Genomic DNA, 14,536 nt, shown 5'->3' on the forward strand with positions numbered 1-14,536 from the left:
ACATAATAGGTAACGTCATATTTTAGTATATTGTGTGCCTGATGCTATTACATTCCTGGAGAGTACAGTTCAGTACCTGGGCAGTCCGTAGCCTGGCAGTAGGTGCTCTCTTGCCAGGGCCCCAGGCAGGCTCTGCCCCCGTATGCCGGTGCCGGGTGGCTGCAGGCTCGGTTGCGGGTTTTCAGGCCCAGGCCCCCACAGGACAGGGAGCAGGGGCTCCAAGGGCCCCAGGGGGACAGACCCCCGTCTACGGGACACGGTTCCAAGGAACAGTTCCACAAACCATGTTGACACCCGCTACAGGCAGACAGGAAGGTCAGAAAATAGGTTAGGCTGTGAATAGTTCACCTAGGCCTGTAGCTAAATATATTTATATATACCCCTTGACCTTTTCCACATTTTGTTGTGTTACAGTCTGAATTTAAACTGGATTAAATTGAGATTGTGTGTCACTGGCCTACACTCAATACCCCATCATGTCAAAGTAGAACTATGTTTTTAGAATCTTTTACAAATGAATAAAAAATGAAAAAATGAAATGTCTTGAGTCAATAAGTATTCAACCCTTTGGTATGGCAAGCTTAAATAAGTTCAGGAGTAAAAAACAGTTTTGACTTCAAATCTATGGCAAGACTAGAAAATGGTTATCTAGCAATGATCAACAACCAACTTGAAAGAGCTTGAAGAATTTTAAAAAGAAGTGCAAGTATTGTACAATCCAGGTGTGCAAAGCGCGTAGAGCCTTACCCAGAAAGACTCACAGCTGTAATCACTGCCAAAAGTTGATTCTAACATGTATTGACTCAGGGGTGTGAATACTTATGTAAATGAGATATTTCTGTATTTCATTTTCAGTAAATTTGAAAACATTCTAAAAACATGTTTTAACTTTATCATTATGGAGTATTGTGTGTAGATGGTTGAAAAAAACATACATTGAATCAATTTTGAATTCAGGCTGTACCACAACAAAATGTTGAATAAGTCAAGGGGTGTGAATACTTTCCGAAGGCACTGTATATTGTATATACATACAGTATATATACAGAAAGGATAACCGCTCACAGACTTGTGCTTGATTAGTGAGCAGATGTGACAACATTTCCACCGTGTCCTGGACTTCAGGTAAGGAGAGACGTCCACTGACGTGAGGTTAATCCAGTCAATCGCGCCATAGCAATGTTTTATTTTAATTTTAATTTTGGCAGGGTTCACACACTAGCTGAATTTGCAGAGCTGGCTAAAGCAAACATTAACTAAAGCAAACATTAACTATCAAGCTAGCTAGTATCTATTCCATTAATGTGGCGTCGTCAAAGATGGAATCTTTGCTATCGTCAGTTTATTCCAAGATCAGCATGCAGCTGGAGTGCTTCAAAGTCCCTGTGATAAGGTTAGCGATAAACTGAAGTCCAAACTGAACAGAACTACACTCTCTTATACCATTGTCTTAAATATATTTAATGGTCTCGTTGCAAAAGCTAAATTGCCGCTAGTGAACTTTTTTTATTTTATTTTATTTCACCTTTATTTAACCAGGTAGTAAAGATTATAGCAAACACCACAGAAACGGAATTGGTGCTCGCTAGCTTTACAAATTCAGCTATTGTTGGAAGCCAGCCAATATTGAACAAACTATTAAAATTACAAAAGGTTGCAGAATGTGTTGTGTAAATGTGTGTGTGTGCAGCTAGACCGGCCAGCCAGCCAGCCAGGTAGAAAAATGACAGAAAAAAGTAAAAAGACGGACATAAGAGTATTTTTCAGTACACCAAAACGCATAGTAAGAACTCTAGTAGCCTAATATCTCAAAGACTAGTTGATAAAATGTTCATAAGAAAGTAGTGAAATGCTAATGGAAATGTTTCACAATGATGTCATTGGGCAGAGCAGGCAACAGATGGCACACAGACAGCAGAGCTGGGGACAGATATGCAGGGACAGACTGGCAGAGACAGGAAGTCTCACGTAAGTTTGTTGAGTCTTTGTTTGGCAACATTATGAAATGTTCTCAATTTTTTTTACTTGTAAAATAGGGACATAATTGGAAAATGCCATGGATACCCCCACTCTCAACTTAAACTGGTGACTAAACTAAGATTTGTTTACGGCAATGGTATTGCTGTTGTGATTAATTGTGTAGTTTTGGGTACCGGTAGTTAGGAGTACGGCAAACACCTTATTTCTTTTCTAGGAGACAGACTGAGTCAGTGAGGGTGGTGAAAGGGAAAGAGCCAGGGAGAGAGACTTCAGAGAACAATATCACAGCCACGGCAGGACCTGGTGTCACCCTTGTTGCCAGCAGCACCAGTTTAGGGGACAGTGGCACAGCATTGTCCAGTTACCTCAGTGATGGCACAAAACCATATCAGCCACACCCACAATTTATAGAACCGCAAACTCTTGCCAACAGAGTGTTGACGTTTCAAGAGAGATGGTTTCGCGATTTCCCCTGGCTACATTATAATCCATCAATAAAAGGAGTGTTGTGTTTTCACTGTAGCCAAGGGTTTTCAAGCCAGCCATCTTTTGGCTAAAGAACAGATGCTGCCTTCATTAGTGCAGGATTTAGGAACTGGAGAAAAGCCATTGAAAAATTCACAGCACATCAAAACTGCCAAATCAAATGTATTTTATGTAGCCCTTCGTACATGAGCTAATATCTCGAAGTGCTGTACAGAAACCCAGCCTAAAACCCCAAACAGCAAGCAATGCAGGTGTAGAAGCACGGTGGCTAGGAAAAACTCCCTAGAAAGGCCAAAACCTAGGAAGAAAACTAGAGAGGAACCAGGCTATGAGGGGTGGCTAGTCCTTTTCTGGCTGTGCCGGGTGGAGATTATAACAGAACATGGCCAAGATGTTCAAATGTTCATAAATGACCAGCATGGTCAAATAATAATAATCACACAAGTTATCGAGGGTGTAGCAAGTCAGCACCTCAGGAGTAAATGTCAGTTGGCTTTTCATAGCCGATCATTAAGAGTGTCTCTACCGCTCCTGCGGTCTCTAGAGAGTTGAAAACAGCAGGTCTGGGACCAAACCCACCGCCGCTTTGTAACTGTAACAGCACACCAGCTAAATCCAATCAGTGTCCAGTTATCCAGCGCGTGGGGTAAACAGCAGGAGGACGCAAGGCATTGCTTGATGAAAATTGTTAGTTCGGTGCGGCATGTAGTAAGACAGGGACAAGCCTTTAGAGGCCACACCGATGACAGTGGGAATTTATACCAGCTTTTGAAACTTAGGGCAGAAGAGGATGATCCCGTTTTACTGAAGTGGTTAACAGAGCGTACCACAATGTACACAGGCCCCAAAGCACGGAATGAAATTCTGAACATCATGACCAATACAGTCATTCGAGGCATTGCAGCTGAGATTAGGTCTATTCCGATTGTACAATTTTCATTCATTGTTGATGGTACTCAAGATGTCTCTGGTGCTGAACAGGAGAGTGTCTGTCTGCGTTATGTTGACCTTGACCTTGTCCCTCACGAGGAGTTTATTGGGCTATACAGGCTGTCGGAGACAACAGGCGAGGGCATTGCGAAAGTGGCAACTGAAGTGTTGCTGAGGCTCAATTTGCCCATGTCTGGCTTACGTGGGCAGAGTTACGATGGTGCCTCAGGCAATTGTGAGAAGGCAGCAGCCATTAGCCCTCTATGTCCATTGTGGAGCACATTGTGTAAATCTGATTACACAGGCTGGCTGCTCAGCCTCCCCACTGATCCGGGATTCCCTTTCTTGGGTCCATCAGTCAGGTGTCCTCTATGGCCAGTCAGGAAAGTTTAAGAGCATGTTTGAATCAATTGCCACGTCCAAAGATACACATCTGAACACCCTGAAACCCCTATGTCCAACAAGGTGGACTGTGCGGAATACTGCTATTAGAGCTGTGCTAGGGCAGTATGAGCGGGTACTAAGCAGCCTAGAGGAGATGGCAAAATCTGCATCCAAGACAGCTTCAACTGCCAGTGGCTTATTCGAGCACTTCAGAAAAGGCAAGACTGTGTTGGGCCTCACACTTGCCTCTGCTGTTCTTGGAGAGCTTGAATGTCTAAACATTTCACAGCAGAAGAAAATTCAGACAGTCTCTGGTATACAGGCTGCAGTCGAGTGTGTGCGGTCATCTCTTAGGGGCACGAGAAATTACGAAAGCTACCTTGCACTGTATGAGAAAGCAACAACATTGATTGACTCTATTGAATCCATTGAATCCATTGAGACGCACTCAAGACGATTTGCTGGCAAAGCAGTGGATCACTATTACGCAGAATTCTTTTAAAGTGTTGGATGGTGTGGAGGTTCAGTTTGGCGACCGTTTTGACCAGGACAGTCTAAACGTCCTGTAAAAGTTGGAAAGAACGGTTCTCACGGGGGAGTTGGATGAGTCTCTAGATCAGTACCCTGAGCTGAACATAGATTCTCTTTCAGTGCAGATCCCTCTCTTTCACAACAAATACCCCTGTAGCAGCAGTGGAGAGGCAGCAAGAGGTCCTCAGGAGGCTTCCAGTGGAGGTGTGAGGATTGTTTGACCAAGTTGAGGTGCTGATCAGAATTTTGTCTGTGGTGCCAGTGTCTTCATGTGAGGTTGAGAAGAGTTTCAGTGCACTCCGCAGGTTGAAGACTTGGTTACAGGCTAGCATGGGCCAAGAGAGACTGAACGGCGTAGTTGTCTGTAATGTACATAAAGACAGGCTGGACAGTCTCAAGAGGGAAAATATCGGCCAGCAATTTGTTGGATCCATTGAAACCCGCAAACATATGTTCGGTTCTTTTGTTCAGTAGTGTGTATAGCAGTGGTTCTCAACCTTTTTGGGGTACTGGAACCCCTGCATATTTTGAGACAAGGCAGGCAAGGTTTTGAGCGGTCCTCAGGGACCTCCACTCCATATTATATGTAAACTTACTGGAAACCTTGTGGTACTGACTACATTCATTACACTTTTTTATTTCACGGACCCCTTGCAATTAGTCCATGGACCCCTGTTTGAGAACCCCTGGTGCAATTGATATTTGTTCTTTTGTTTAGTAGTTTTTAGTACATGACAGTACACTTACAAGTTATTTATTTCATGTTATTTTATTCAAAATTGCATACTTTGTGGGACATACTTGTCCATAGCTGCTGTTTGAAGAGTTGAGACACTGACTGAAGGTCAGATTTATTTGGGTTTTTCATTGAAGTAGTTATTTTGCTTTTAGAACTGTACTTATTTTAAGCTTTTTGTTCTTGTAAAGATATTGTAGTAGACTCAGGCCAGTGGCACATATTTAATGACTATATAAATGTATCAGAAAAAGTCAAATGAAAAGGTCAGTTCAATACGGAGACCAACTTTGTGATGGTTATCAATGGAGATTCTTTAAGATGTGATCACACCATGTTCATTGTATTTATGAAAACTACACCCATACAGTGTACAGTACCATTGCCACCTACTGGTCTTTCTTGGTATTGCTGGTTGTAAGTACGAATACCTACATACATACTGGACTGGTAAGGAGCACTGCTATAACTATTATTAGTAGTAGTATTATAATGATTTAAATATTTGAACAAGTTGGGAAAACCCTTCAGTTAACTACAGTACCTATCAATTACTATATTGTAGGAATTATGGTTCCTCAATATACATTTAACATATTACAACGTAGGCTATGTGTTACAGCACTACTTTTGGTGTCCCCCTCAGGAATTGCTCTTGAGAAAATGTCATGTAATTGTCCCCTCCAAGGTTGATATCAGATATATGCCCCTGACCACAGATGATAACAGATTTACAATCTATGTTACACAGTATAACTCTCAGTCCCATTGGAGGTTGATACCACAGATGATAACAGATTTACATTCTATGTTACACAGTGTACCTCTCAGTCCCATTGGAGGTTGATACCAAAGATTTAGTTTCAGTGTTACACAGTATAGCTCTCAGCCCCATTGTGGGCCACAATGATTCAAGCTATATTGTAAACTACACATTTATAACACCTCATGTGGGAGTGAGAGTGCACTCTAAATTCAATAAATAGCTTTTAAAGAACATATGTGCTTAATTGTGTGATGTGGTGTATCTCTCTCACCCACCAGACACTGCAGTCTTGTATGAACGTTTCCCCAGACTGGAACTCATCCCCCTGGGTTAGGTTATGGTGGGCCAACACTGGGGTCACAGACACATTCTGTAGTGAGGTCAGGAGCTCCTTGTCCACCAGGCAGGGGCACTCCTAAACACGAAACACAGTGCTTGGTTTACTAGCTCCCTTATTCAATACACATTAAGTAACTGTTTATTCATGTGGAATACATATGAAGTAACTGTTTATTCATGTGGAATACATATGAAGTAACTGTTTATTCATGTGGAATACACATTAAGTAACTGTTTATTCAAGTGGAATACATATGAAGTAACTCTTTATTCATGTGGAATACAAATTAATTAACTGTTTATTCATGTGGAATACACTTGTTATAACCTTTTACTTATCTAAAATACACTAACATAAAGTTTTTATTCATTCGAAATACGCTTGAAATAACCATTTATTTATCTGAAATTCTGAATAAGTATCCTTTCATTAATCTGAAATACACATTAAATAACCACTGTAACTGACCTGTACACAGGCTCTGTTGTGCTGGAAGGTCTGCAGGGGGCAGTGGCACCCCTCCTCGCAGGCCTCAGAGTAGCAGCCCTCTCGCCCGCTGACCTGGGCACAACTGAAGGGGCATCCCTCGCCCCGCTCACACTCCCTGTACAGACGACCCGGAGGGCAACCCACCTCTGGTACCAAGGCAGGGGTTTGGGTGAGATGGGCAGACAGGAGAGCAATTATCAAATTGTGTGCATAGAGTGTGAGTTTCATTGTCAAATACTTGCATATAGTATAAAAAGGAGATTTCTAAAATACAGAATGAATCACTACTACTGATACTACTTGTACTACAACAACTACTTCTGTCTAGTAGCTCTACTTCCACCTTGACTATAGTTACTACTATTAGTAATATCACTACTACTTCCACCTTGGACATAGTGACTACTATTAGTAATACTACTACTACTTCCACCTTGGACATAGTGACTACTATTAGTAATATCACTACTACTTCCACCTTGGACATAGTTACTACTATTAGTAATATCACTACTACTTCCACCTTGACTATAGCTACTACTATTAGTAATACCACTACTACTTCCACCTTGGACATAGTTACTTCTATTAGTAATACTACTACTACTTCCACCTTGGGCATAGTGACTACTATTAGTAATACTACTACTACTTCCACCTTGACTATAGTTACTACTATTAGTAATACTACTACTACTTCCACCTTGACTATAGTTACTTCTATTAGTAATACTACTACTACTTCCACCTTGGACATAGTGACTACTATTAGTAATACTACTACTACTTCCACCTTGACTATAGTTACTACTATTAGTAATACTACTACTACTTCCACCTTGACTATAGTTACTACTATTAGTAATACTACTACTACTTCCACCTTGGCTATAGTTACTACTATTAGTAATACTACTACTACTTCCACCTTGACTATAGTTACTACTATTAGTAATACTACTACTACTTCCACCTTGGACATAGTTACTTCTATTAGTAATACTACTACTACTTCCACCTTGACTATAGTTACTACTATTAGTAATACTACTACTACTTCCACCTTGGACATAGTTACTTCTATTAGGTATACCACTACTACTGTAAATGTGGAGATAATTGTTCTATTGGTCCGGCAGTAAATCTTTTTCCATTCAACAGACTGACTCTTACTCAGTCCGAGCTGGAACGAGAGGCTGCATTCTCAGAGGACTATCACTCATACTAACCACACACAGAACCAAAAATAGCCTCAACGAGGAGACGGAAGAGGAAGCCAGAGTGAAAAATGAAGACTAATCCACCTCCGCTGAGCTATTTCACTTTAAGATGCACTTCACTTCAACGCTGCATTTCCTGGTGTTACTACTGACCTTCACTCTGGCACTTCGTGCTGGTCATATTAGTGATTGACTGCATCTAGAATGGCATCCTATTCTGTATATAGAGCACTACTTTTGGCCAGAGTCTTATGGGCCCAGGTCAAATGTGGTACACTATAAACCTAGGGAAAAGGGTGCCATTTCAGGCACACCCATTGACTTCCATTGGCTCTGGGTAGTGGATGAATGAACACAAGCAGGATGTATCACGCAAACAAAATGTAGATCCCAAAACACCTTGACACCATGCAAGGCCTTGCAGTCCTACAGTGGGTAGTCATCAGGGGTGTGTCTAAATGACACAGTGCTATCTAATTGGCTGTGCTACTGTGTACCTTATCACATAAAACACTCAGCTATCTACTACAGGTACATGGACTCTGAAGGGATACGGATTCTTACACTGGGTGGCAGTGGTAGCTGCAGCAAGGGAATTTGAACTGTACTTTATCTCACGGTCTGCTATTTATCGGGAATCCAACCCTGGCGTTACTAGCACCACACGACCACGCTCTTACCAACTGAACAACACAGGAACACATGTAACATCCACAAGTACTCACCGAGACAGACCTGGGTGTTACACGTCTTGCTCTGTCTCCTCATGCCAGAGCAGGGCGGGAAGCTGCAGAGACGGGTACGAGACTGTTCCCCTCCTCCACAGCTCACTGAGCACACAGACCAGGAGGACCAGGGGGACCAGGTCGGCCAGCGGCCAGAGTCTGGATGGGGGCACAACACCAGAGATGGGACATCAGGTACCATGGTGTTTTGGAGGCAATAAGGTAGTATCAAGAACCTTACTGTATGTCCAGAAATATGTCTTGGGGGGTTGTATGTAATACAATCTGTTCAAAGGTAGTGCATACATCATCAGAATTCAACATTGTGTGGGTGAAGTCTACGATGATATGTCATGTTATGTTTCCACCGAGTCTGCCCCAGCGTGTACCTGTACAGGTGTGGTTGTTGCACTCTCTCTGCTGTTCAGACATGCCTGCACAGCCCCTCCCCCCGCTCTGAGGGGCGGGGTTATCACACTGACGCATGCGGAGCTTGACTCCACCCCCGCAGGGGGCCGAGCACTCTGACCAGCCTCCCCATTGGCTCCAGCCGCCATCGACATGGCAACCAGGGACTGATTGGCAGTGGAGAACACCCGCCTCACAGGTGCTGCGGTATAGGGAAGAGAAAGAAGACTGCGTTACAAAAACGGTATTGTCAATATGTGCTATGCTACCGGTGGGGAAACATGATGTTGTGTACTGTACCAGTTTTTACAGTCAGCGATGATGGTCTCTCCTGGATTTGCGAACTGCCAATCTGACCTACCAGGCCACGCCCACGAGGTGTTACTAGAGTCTAGCCCACCTGGATGGAGAGAGAGAGAGAGAGAGAGAGAGAGAGAGAGAGAGATGTTTGCTGACCTCGCTGCAGCTTAGCATAGCGTCAGGAGTTGAGACAAACAACAGGAGTAGTAGGACAGTAATTACCAATTAAGTTGTGTTAAAAGCATGTTGTCTAGGTAAGTGTTCCGCACTGGTCTCACCAGTAGTGCTGTTGTGGTATTTGCAGCGACATTCCTCCCTCTCCACACACTGGCCGTCCTGTAGCACGAGATCATCCGGGCAACCACAGGTCATACTGCACTCCGCCGTGTCCAGACACTCTGTGTCGCCATGGAGATCAGAGCAGGAGCGTGGACAGGGCTTCCCACATGGCCAGTCCACCTGCACGCCGCCACATTCTGAGAGAGAGGAGCATCATGGGAAAAATACGAGGTCACAACTCAACAACTGGGAGTACACAGAGACTAACAACATAAAGAACTAAAGTAACTATATTACTTACTACTGCAAGATTTGTGTGAAATTCATTCCAATCATAATATACCCAAGTCATTTTGAATCATGTGTCATGACAAGTATTTGAAATTACATTTTTGTAACATGTCCGCACTTTGGCACAGTCAAAATGTCACCCATGATGTCATCAGCTAACCTGAGCAGATGGTGACGTTGTCTTGGCAGCCGCGGCTCTGCAGGGTCTCACCGTGGCAGGGCAGACCCCCGAACCTGGCAGGAGGACTGTTACACTCCCTGGTCCTCACAGACACCCCCTCACAGCCATCACACTCTGACCAGCCCGACCACAGGCTCCACGAACCATGGACTGATGGAGAGAGAGAGGGAGAGGGGGAGAGAGTGGAAGAGAGATGGAAAGAGAGGGGGTGGAAATAAAGAGACAAAAGAGGGGGAGAGGCCGGAATCGACAAGTGGGGTGAGAGAGGGAGAGGAACAGAAAGGAAAGGTGGGAGAGAGAAAAGGTGAGACAGGAGGAGGTAAAGAAGGCGGAATCCATGTAATTACACTAACCACATACTATAATGTTGTCTTCTGGTAAGTCACAAACCCTTTAAAGTGATTACTATGTTGTTACCTGGGCAGAAGGTGACCACAGGGCAGGGTTGTCTCTGGATCTGTGCCCCCACCCCACCGTGTACTTCCTGTTCCCCCTGGCAGGGGGCTCCTCCCGCCTTGGGCTCTGGACAGCCACAGCTGCGATATCTGGACACCCACTCTGCCCCACACGTCTTAGAGCAGGAGATCCAGCCAGACCACTCACACCACCCACCTGACACTGTCCACCAGGGGAGGGGGGGGGGGGGGGGAGAATCAGGATGGACCAGACATGTGAGTTCATATGCTTTTGTTGATATACTGTATTGAATGTGATTGGAAATTGGGTATTCAGACTGCACCTATTACTTACCTGGACAGGGGTCACTGGTGCAGTTGAGCCTCCCTCCCTCGCAGGTACTGAAACACAAACGATATCAATAACAACCTAGCACACGCACAACGTCAAGCCAGCAAACACGCACCCACACCACCACTACTTTAAGCCTACCGCAATCTATGTCGCACCATTGAAGTTTTAATATGCACATGTCGAAAGACAACGTGACAAAGCTTCTCCACCTCTCTTCTCTCTCCCCTCCTCCCCATCTTTCCCCCTCCTCTCCTCTCTCACCAGTTGTTGCAGCTGTCGGGGGCAGTGGTGCTCTCTCCAGGGTACAACCTCAAGCCGGTGTTGAGGTCCAGACAGGGGCACTCCTCTCTCTCCACACAGGACGTCCCGTCGGAAGACAGCACCTTGCCCCCCGTGCAGTAACACCCCGCCTCACAGAGCCAGTCGCAGTGCTGCACAGTGTGGCAGGGGGTATAGAGGGATATGGGTGGGGGGGGGGTATGCTACCATCATTAGCATCACCACCACCATGACCATCATCATACTCATCCTCGTGCAAAGTTGACAAAGGAGTCAGCCAAATACCTACACGTCTTACTGACAGAGCCAGAAGCTGTGTGTTTAGATAATGTATATGGAAAATAGAAACAATTTGTGACACTCACAGACAGGTCATCACAGGAGCGAGGACACGAGGGGCCACAGCTACTGAACACTGTGCCAGGGACTTGAGAGCAAGGCGCAACTGAAAACAGACACAGTGTCAGTCATATAAACATACACATACACACACATACACAAACACAGTCTCTTTCTCCACATTACAGTCCACTAGATGGCGGTACTGTACATTAGCTGGATTGCCAACCACCATAGAACCCCAAAGAAGAATCCAGAAACGAAACTGTCCTGAATGAGGAAATACAGAACAACAGCAGCAGTTCTCCCTGGATCCCTCATTTGGTGTGGAAAAGAAACTCAGTGCTGTTGAATAACATACGTGTTATAAATAGAAAGTCTGAAGAGGATAGCAGAAGAGTGTATGGTAGGGGACACTTTCTACGCTGCTGTTGACTTCTCTTCATTCTAAGAAAGTGAAAGTTAACATATCTGGTCAAAGGCTATTGTGTGTGAGAGAAAATAGCTGCTAAATTGTCTCTCCCAGAGGAGGATCTCTGCTGTCCTGTGTGCTGTGACATCTTCAAGGATCCTGTTATCCTGTCATGTAGCCACAGCTACTGTAATGAATGCCTACAGGAATATTGGAGACAAAGAGAAGTGAATGAATGTCCCGTATGCAGGAAAAGATTCAGCTCAGGAGCAGCTCACCGTAACCTGGCTCTGAGGAACCTGCGTGAAGCCTTCTTACAGGAGAGAAGTCAGAAAGAGGAGGGTGGCGCTTCAGCAGGGTCTGAGGGGGTCTGCAGTCTGCACGGTGAGAAACTCAAGCTCTTCTGTCTCGAGGATAAACAGCCTGATTGTGTGGTGTGTCAGACTTCTAGAAAACACGCAAACCATAAGTTCTGTCCCGTGGATGAGGCTGCACAAGACTACAAGAAGGAACTCAAGTCTGTGCTGAAGGTCTTACAGGAGAAGCTGAAGGTCTTTGATGCAGTGAAACTAACCTGCGATAAAACAGAACAGCACATCAGAAGCCAGGCCCAGCACACAGAAAAACAGATTATGGAGGAATTTAAAGCGCTTCACTTGTTCTTAAGAGATGAACGGGTAGTCAGGATTGCTGCACTGAAGGAGGAAGAGGAGAGGAAGAGTCGGCTGATGAAGAGGAAAATTGGAAGAGATGAGCAGGGAGATATCATCCCTTTCAGACACAATCAGAGACATAGAGGTGGAACTGAGAGGGGAAGATATCGTGTTTATACAGAGTTACCAGGCTATAAAGGAAAGAGCCCTGGAGTGCACACCAACGGATCCAGAGAGGGTTTCAGGAGCTCTGATAGACGTGGCCAAATACCTGGGCAACATGAAGTTCAGAGTCTGGGAGAAGATGCAGTAGATTGTTCAGTTCACTCCTGTTATTCTCGACCCCAACACTGTTCACCCCCATCTCATCCTGTCTAGCAACCTGATTAGTTTGAGACATAGTACGGAGACACCACAGCTTCCTGACAACCCAGAGAGATTTGATAAGTACCGATCGGTTCTGGGTTCTGAAGCGTTAACTCAGGGACACACAGCTGGGACGTTGAGGTTAGGGACAGTATGTTATGGTCTGTTGGTGGGGTCACAGAGTGGAAGGGGCCCACTTCCTCAACGAGAGGACACTGGCGTGTAGATAATAACAAAGGAGTATTTAAAGCTCGCTCCTCATCGAATCAAAGCGTCCCTCTCTCAAATAGACTGAGACCCCAGAGGATCAGAGTGCAGCTGGACTGGGAAAGAGGAAAGCTGCCATTCTCTGACCCTGTTAATAACACCCACCTACACACGTTTACACACACTTTCACCAAGATACTTTTTCCCTGCTTTTGTAGTAAGCATCTGAGGATTTTACCAGAGAAAGTCTCTGTTGTAGTGGAACAGCATAGTTAGAGCTGATACCACCTCTGTCTGTAACAGTGGAACAGCAAAATGACGTGTCATTCCACAATATAGAGTGCCTTTTGGGTAGTGTAATTTTGTCAAAAATAACGTATTTATTTCACCTAATTATAACATTCTGTCATAAAGATCACGTTTAATAAAAAAATCTGTTTTACCAATTTTACTTTTTTTTTTGTTGCAATTAGCACGCACGCACACACACACACACACACACACATTCTGATTGCGTACCTGGACAGTGGTCAGTGTTGCAGGAGATTACTTCTGTGCCAAGCCCCTCACAGTAATCCCCCTCTCCCTCTGGACTGGGGCTATCACAATCCCGGCGTCTGCTCTGAACACCCCCACCACATGACTTGGTGCAGTCTGTCCAGTTGCTCCACTCCCCCCAGCCACCATTACCTGTAAAGACCATGGCACAACACAGGCTAAACCAAAGTAGTAAAAAAAAGGGGTGAGTACAGTACAGGACTAATGCTCAATCAAATGTTTATTCTACTGCAAAAATGGTTGTGTGCTGAATCCTCATAGATAATCCATAAAAAATGTAAAAGCCAGCACCTCAAATGATACAGTGTGTCAATTATTCAGGGTAACACTTTATTTGGATAGTCTATCTGTAGATAGCTCTAACCCTCCCATTAACCCTTATCCTAACCCTAAACTTAACCCTAACCCTTATTCTAAAACTAACCCTAACTGTAACCTTAGCAAGCAGTTGCTTATCAACAGATGGTTTGTTGATTGTATGACCATCTGTAAAGCATTTACAGATTAAAAATCTGGATTATCCAAATAAAGATATACAAAGATCCCTCCATCAAGGCATTACTCACGATCACAGGGAGCAGTCATACACAGCTGGTCTTGGTGGTCAGGTCCGATACAGGGCAGACCACTCCCAGACCGCTGGGGACTCGAACAGAACCTATAGCGGGACTGGAGACCTGGTCCACACCTCACTGAACACTGACCCCAGGGGGTCCAGGAAGACCACTGACCGTCCACTGTGAGTGGGGGGGGGGGGGGGGGGGGGGGGGGGTTATTGTTAGGTTTTGGTTCAAGCTATGGACCGCAACAATAACCAAATATAAAGCAAATTGCGAGACATACCCGTTTCTGTATCAAAACCAATTTCCCCCTTGTGGTTTTCTCCTACTTCTCTCTACTTTTTAGTAAGCCAATGCCTCACTCAC

General features: G+C 44.6%; 1 protein-coding gene across 1 annotated transcript in view; it reads right to left on the minus strand.

The window, feature by feature from the left end:
* sspo (SCO-spondin) overlaps nt 1-14,536 on the minus strand; it is a 78,601-nt gene that overhangs the window by 22,203 nt on the left and 41,862 nt on the right. The window contains exons 69-82 of the mRNA XM_055928779.1: nt 14,177-14,347; nt 13,572-13,742; nt 11,441-11,520; nt 11,058-11,227; nt 10,797-10,843; nt 10,464-10,664; nt 10,026-10,196; nt 9,574-9,771; nt 9,296-9,395; nt 8,977-9,197; nt 8,588-8,746; nt 6,622-6,788; nt 6,089-6,228; nt 77-297 (exon numbers count right to left, since the gene is read on the minus strand). Coding sequence (XP_055784754.1) covers nt 77-297; nt 6,089-6,228; nt 6,622-6,788; nt 8,588-8,746; nt 8,977-9,197; nt 9,296-9,395; nt 9,574-9,771; nt 10,026-10,196; nt 10,464-10,664; nt 10,797-10,843; nt 11,058-11,227; nt 11,441-11,520; nt 13,572-13,742; nt 14,177-14,347 — 2,217 coding nt within the window. The remainder of the gene's footprint in view (nt 1-76; nt 298-6,088; nt 6,229-6,621; nt 6,789-8,587; nt 8,747-8,976; nt 9,198-9,295; nt 9,396-9,573; nt 9,772-10,025; nt 10,197-10,463; nt 10,665-10,796; nt 10,844-11,057; nt 11,228-11,440; nt 11,521-13,571; nt 13,743-14,176; nt 14,348-14,536) is intronic.

Source organism: Salvelinus fontinalis, chromosome 7 (genome assembly GCF_029448725.1).
Source record: "Salvelinus fontinalis isolate EN_2023a chromosome 7, ASM2944872v1, whole genome shotgun sequence".
In the NCBI taxonomy this organism is placed as follows: Eukaryota; Metazoa; Chordata; class Actinopteri; order Salmoniformes; family Salmonidae; genus Salvelinus; species Salvelinus fontinalis.